Below are 6,671 nucleotides of genomic sequence, written 5' to 3' on the forward strand. Positions count from 1 at the left end.
GTTATGTATAAAAGAAAAGACTAGTTACTTCAATATTTTTTGAAAGGACAAAAAACTACTGGCTGAGAAACTAGAAGTTAATATCCTAAATGTTTTCTTCTGTCTTTGGTGCGTGTTTATGAAAAAAAAATCATCATCTTCTATGAAGTATTAAGATTCTAACATTGTAGTTTATTATCATCTAATTTAAAATAATAGTTAGGAAAGTTATGATTTCACTGTGTTAGTAAATTTCTAAAAAATCTTAGATATGTTTTTAAGGCTATAAACTTTACTTTTTCTAAAAAAAAAAGACGCTTCACAAATGTTAGACTTTATCACTGTATAAAAATGTACAGTGGTTTTATTGACATATACATTCCAATATGTTTACAGCTGCAAGATAATGAGGCACACTCAGTATTGCACTTCATTAAAATTTCAGGCTCAAACGTAACCTAGAAGTTTAAATGAAACTGCATTTGTAATTTAGTAATTCTTATACAGAACATTGATATCTTTATATACAGTGTGATACTTATTACATTTATATGCTGTCCTAACACATTTTTTTTAAATAACAGTCTAGGAAATAAACCAGAATACTCCTCTTTATATCCCCACCCATGATGCAATTTTACAGGATTACAAAAAAGGCAGTATATCATTAACAATAATTTTTTTTCTTTTTTGCTTGAAAGCCAGCATCCTTCTTAGTCCATGGGTGTGATGAATCTTTTATGTTAATTATCTATAAATGTTCAATGGTTCACAGGCCAATGACGGAAATGGCCACATGCAAACACCTCACAAGTTTGATGTCTTGGTTCAAATAAAACAAACAAACAAACAAAAAAACAAAATAAGGGGAAAACTTCCACAGCAAGAATTATGTACATGGTATTTGGCATCTTTCTTGCACTGTGAATGGTTCATTTTCATGGATGTAAAAATGGTCCTGTCCTTATCCTGAGCAGAGTTTAAACTTCACCACATCCTCTTAGCGGATGAAGACAACTTTTCTCTGTAGACAAAGGATTGCAGTGTTCTAAAAAGTGTGAGCATTTCTGCATACTCCACACCCCAGAGCAAATTCCTCTCCAGTGGGTGGATGAACAACATGGAGTGGACATTCAGTTCCTTCTAACTGTTTGCCTTTGGGACCTGTATGAATTTTGAAGGAGGTAAGGGAATATAATATTTAAAAACATAAACACATAAACCTCATATAAATAAAAATCACTGATAATCACAACTGATTACATAAATATAAAATAAAAAATTTTCTTCTCATAGACATAAAAATGTTCACAAAAATTTCAATATAACAGAATTATATATAACAGAGGAAGTGGAAGTGACATAGTCCCTTACCCACAATATCTTGCTTATAGAGAACCACCATGAGTTATAGATCTTTTTCAATGAATAGATGAATCAAATATATCATTTTAAAGCAAAAGAAATGAACAAAAATAGTCACAAAAATCTGCCAATTTAAGCTAGCAGAATATTATTCTGGATAAGAATACAGAGTTTTTTTTTTTTTTTGGTACCAGGGATGGAACTTGGATTCTTGCACTTGCAAGGCAGGTGGCAGAACCACTGAGCTAAATTCCCAGCCCTCCATGGACAGGATGTCTTTTTACAAGTAACAACAAACAAGTATAAATGAGCCAGAAAACATATCAAAACTCAGAATACTGATTATTAGGGTTATTTAAAAAGCTATCTGAAGGGAGATTACTAGGAAGATGACAGTCATCTTAAAGTATGAACATTAAGATAACAATCCATAAAAAGCACTCTGGGGAAAATATAAATTTGTACATAATACATAAACTAGACTGATGCAACATTAAAAAAATCTCTGTACTTTTCTATTTCTAAAAGGAATTTGTTACGCCAATGTGCATTATGTCATTTAAAAAGGATATTTAGCTTCTTTATTAATAGAGGGCTTTATGGGGTCCGGAATATAGGCTGTGCTTACACTTGAATACACACTGCCTACTGCATTGTAGGAGGCGGGATAGGAACTATGTATTAGTTCTTTATAGCTACTTTTCAAAATAATAAATGTAAATTCCAATTTTGCTTATGAAAAAAATATGAGGTTGGATAGGACAAATTTTTTCCCGATCAATGGGGAATGAAATCTCACTCCATCTACCTCTTTTGGGTTAAACTTCTCCTGTATAAAAGAACAAAACCATGAAGGGTAAAAGGCTAGTGTCTATGATGCTCTTAGCCTGTGTAGTATAAATACCCAACTAACATTAACTGTATTATATTATTGAACTAGAACAAACCAAGCCCTAATCTAGAGGAACATAAAGTAAAATGTAAGAGTAAGACTAAGGCATGGGTGTTGGTATCAAAGAAAAGACAGGTCATCTGAGAAAAAGTGGCCATAGGTCTGAGCTAAGAGACTTAAGAGCAGCAGTTGTGCTGCTTCAAACAAATGCAGGCACAAACCCAGAACGTTATCAATAGGGAGGTCTCCAGAAGATGGCTAACTAGTTAATTATGCCCATCATAAATTATAGTAGAGCAGATTCCCCATCTGGAAACTGGTGGTCTGCTGAGCTCCTCCATGACACAAAGCATGATAAACTTTCACTTTCCGTTTATTTCCAGACTTACACCTTTCCTTTGATAGTCTTCTTTCCCTTGGAGTTCAAATCATCTGGAACACTATCTTGCTTTTTACTCCCTTCATGTGCTGACCTCCACTCCCTACCTCTCCTTCCAATCATAGCTCCCATCTCTGACCTGCCCATTACCCCAAATGCCCTGTACTCATATAATTGTGAATTTGCTACTTTAAAAGTCTGTTACTTCAACCTAAACTTTTTTTTTTCTTTTTTATTGAGTTTATTGGTACTTTTCAAGTATTCAGTACAATTACATTCATCACTGGGATCTTGCGCCTTTATATTACAGATCTTGATTCTCATTTTTTCCCCTTACCCCTGTCCTCCCTTCACTCCCCTCCACCCTCCCATATTTAAAAAACATTTTTTGAAGGGGGTCAGTATAGTAATTTTTACTTGACACAGGTGGCATAAAGCAGCCATTCCTTAAAGTACTCTTATTTATCAAATAGATAATATATTTCATGTGGTTTAACATAAAAATGTTAAAAATTTGTAATCAGATTTGACATCTCCACCCCTATCTCTGTCACTATCTTGCCCTTGTTTTCTTCAGTAATTTATTTTCTTAGTTTCTTGAATATTTTTCCAGTATTTCTTTATGCAAATATAAGCATAAGTATGTATTTTCATTTTCACTTTCTTACAAAAGGCAGCATATTATATACATTAATCTGCGACTTGCTTTTTTATTTATAGCATCAGATAGGAGTCTTTCATTATTGTATAAGAAACACCATTCTTCTTTTTTAGTATTAATCACTCCCCTATTGGATATTGGTATTGTTTATAAATTTTTATTATTATAAGCAATGTTATAAGGAATAAACCATGTCTAAGCTTTTAAAATTTCCCTCACATGTGCGTGCATGTGTACCCAGAATTAAGACTGCTGAGGGTAGCTGTACTGGTAAATCTGAGGGGTATTATCATACTGCTTCCCATGCAGGCCTACCATGTGTTCTCTGATGAGCCATGTATGGGAGGGAGTGTGTCCCAGATCTAACAATATCACATACAGGGTGGTATGTACTTGTATTTTCAATAACTGTAGATATACTGCATGGCTGCTTTTACCTCTCCTTCTACTTCACTTACTTCCAGGAAGCCTGACAGTCCACATTAAAGATTTTTCTTGTTTTTCTGATGCAGGGGCTTGCTATATAGTTCAGGCTGGCCTTGAACTGACTGTGTACCCCAGGCTGGCCTCGAACTCGCAGTAATCCTCCTGCCTCTGCCTCCCAAGTGCTGGGATTATAGGCACGCGTAACCATGCCTGACCACATTATGATGATCCCCAGCCTCCTGACCTCTTTCAGTTTTCAGATTCTTTTTATTTATGCTTCCTTTTTTTTTCTTCCTCAGCCTGACTTCCACAGAAAATCACTTTTTCTTTATGCTATGTGGCTTTTAAATCCCCTTGGTTTTCTGTTGCTCACTATGCTGCCAATTCCTGGATCCTCTAGATCAAACCACTTAATTCATTTTATTGTTCCAGCCCTTTTATATGTTTCTATCATTAATTTAGAGTATTAAATGTCACATGGCTCTTTTGTGCTGAACAGAAATCCTTTTAATAACTCTTAGTAGACTTAATTCTTATGTCCTAAGAGGTCTGTTTCATTATAACTACTCACTCCTCATGATGATGATGACTTGAACTTTCTACTTGGCTCAAAATGTCAAGCTTACAGGGTTTGAAGTTATTTATGTTCTCTGATACTTTGGCCTCATTTGAACTGGGTTTCCAACATTTGAAACAGAGTTCCCATATGACCTTTAAATAAAATGAATAATTATACTTGTGCTTTTTGAAATACTAAAAGCATACCTGCAGGACAGTGTGGTAGTTCTTCCTTAGGAATGCTAGTCATTCTTTGAAAATCATCATGACAAGCATTACAGAAATGTGTTGTTCCAAAACAGAAAAAGACAGCCACTGAACAGCAGTAGCGACATTTATATTCCAAAAAGTCTGTGCCATGTTTGGGACACATCTATAGCAAAAGAAGAGACAGGTACAAGAATATAGTGAGATTATTCCAATTATACTTAAGATAAGTTATATACATATAGTTCATTAATTCATATTTTCAGAATATATATAGTTCTGAAAACTGATGAAGACTAATGATTCACATGTTAAAATTAATGGATAAATGGTTTTGCCTAAAAGGTTTAGACAAAACTCCAAGTTCTAATTCTATCTCCAGCACAATCTATTTGGTTTAATAAGCAAATTACTTAATTTCTTTATGAATATTTCATTTGTCAAATTTGAAAAATGATTTGATAATGTTTCATCTATCTCCCAATATCTTAGATGTACTGTGAAGATTTCATGAGGTGAGGAAAATCTAGAAGTCTGACTGCAGGTTTAAGAAAATGAAATAAGTCAGTTCATTTCTCATTTAAATAGGTGATCATTTAATGGAAGACAAATTATAAAATGAGAGAGAACACCATCTAAAAGAAATAATACCTATGAAACAATTTGGAAAATTATATAGTACGATATAAATATCAGAAAACACTATGGAAAAACCTGATTTATTTGGTATATCATTTAAAAAATAGAATTTTAACCTTTCCAAACTGCTATTCCTAATAACATGCTCTGCCCACCTGAGCTCTGGACACATCGGAACAGGCACCACAGATGAGCTCTCTAGGATCATAATCATCCCCTTGTCCAGCCTCAGCATCACAGCGAGCCTCACCACCAAAATATGCCTAAGAAGAGATCATATTTAGATAAGGACAAGAAAAAGAATACCCTTGTGAAAGTCAGATCAAGAGGCCTGACAAATACTATTGTATTTCTCGCCACTCCTATACAAGGCCAAGTACATACATGCCCATATTGCTGTAGAGTGGATCAGGGTGAGCAGTTTCAATTCTGGAATGGACTGATGCTTTCCATTGTCATGCTTTGACATCATGTTGTCAAAGAAAAATGATTGGAGAAGAAATAATTTTCCAATACCAAGAACAAGATATTATGTAGTAAATAGAAACTTTTTTCAGGACAAAGTTTGGAAAATTTTTCTTATTTTGAAATATTAAGCAATATATTCCCTTCTATTTTTTTAAAATATGCTTGGCAATTCCTAAACTATAATAGGATAGAACAACACTGTTGCACATAAAGTAGTAGAAGAGAATTACAAGACCAAGACTAATGAGAGAGAAATGTCATCAATTTTAAGTAACTTGTAATCACATAAACATTTTTTAAAAGGAAAGCTAAACTTGGTAATTCTACTTAGAATATTGATCACACTTATAAAGCTATACTATGTGCAGAAACTTATAGTAGCCAAAACGTTCACTTGAATAAGTGAAATCATGATGATTAACTTGTATTTGCTCTGGGCACAAAATAAATGAGGCCAAGAAATTGGGACAATTTGCATGCACATCATGTCCCATAGTCAAAAAGCTAAATCAAAATTGGGAATAAACAAGCTGAGTCAATATAAATCTATTTTCTGTACTAGAAAAACAGGTCAAAAGGTTTCACTGATACAGAGGTTATAAATGGTCATCCACCACCTAAATCTGGCCCTAGAAATGTTTCAATTTACCTTAAGGCCAATTGCTTATTCTAGCTGTTTCATTTTTTATAGTCTTCTTAGCTTATTAAACATTTGACTGCTATTCATGTGGTAGCATAATATTCCTTTATAATATTTAGTACATGAAACACACAAATAATATTTTATTATTTGTAACAACACAAATTTTACAAATGAATGCTGTTGGTGTGTGTGTGTGTATATATTTATTTAACTTTATGACTAGCTTATTCATTATTTGTATTTTCTTTTTGTTATATTACAGCATCACACATCTTTTATTTAGTCATTCATTCATTCATTCTCTATTTAACTTGGTATAAGTGCCAAGTGCTGGAGAAAAAAAAATGAAAAAAAATAGTCTTTGTTTTCATGGAATGTATCAAGTGGAGCACAGAGACATGTGAGCCATAATCATTAATGGAAGCTGAGTGCCATGACAGATATATATATATAT

General features: G+C 33.4%; 1 protein-coding gene across 1 annotated transcript in view; it reads right to left on the reverse strand.

Moving 5' to 3' along the window:
* Nucleotides 1-343: 343 nt before the first annotated feature.
* The window catches only part of Mycbp2 (MYC binding protein 2), a gene marked incomplete at its 5' end in the record, with an annotated part of 279,711 nt that continues 273,383 nt past the window's right edge, over nt 344-6,671 (reverse strand). The window contains 3 exons of the mRNA XM_033760909.1: nt 344-1,143; nt 4,468-4,633; nt 5,262-5,369. Coding sequence (XP_033616800.1) covers nt 1,028-1,143; nt 4,468-4,633; nt 5,262-5,369 — 390 coding nt within the window. The remainder of the gene's footprint in view (nt 1,144-4,467; nt 4,634-5,261; nt 5,370-6,671) is intronic.

Source organism: Fukomys damarensis, unplaced genomic scaffold, assembly GCF_012274545.1.
Source record: "Fukomys damarensis isolate Sample0158 unplaced genomic scaffold, DMR_v1.0_HiC HiC_scaffold_6, whole genome shotgun sequence".
Lineage (NCBI taxonomy): Eukaryota > Metazoa > Chordata > Mammalia > Rodentia > Bathyergidae > Fukomys > Fukomys damarensis.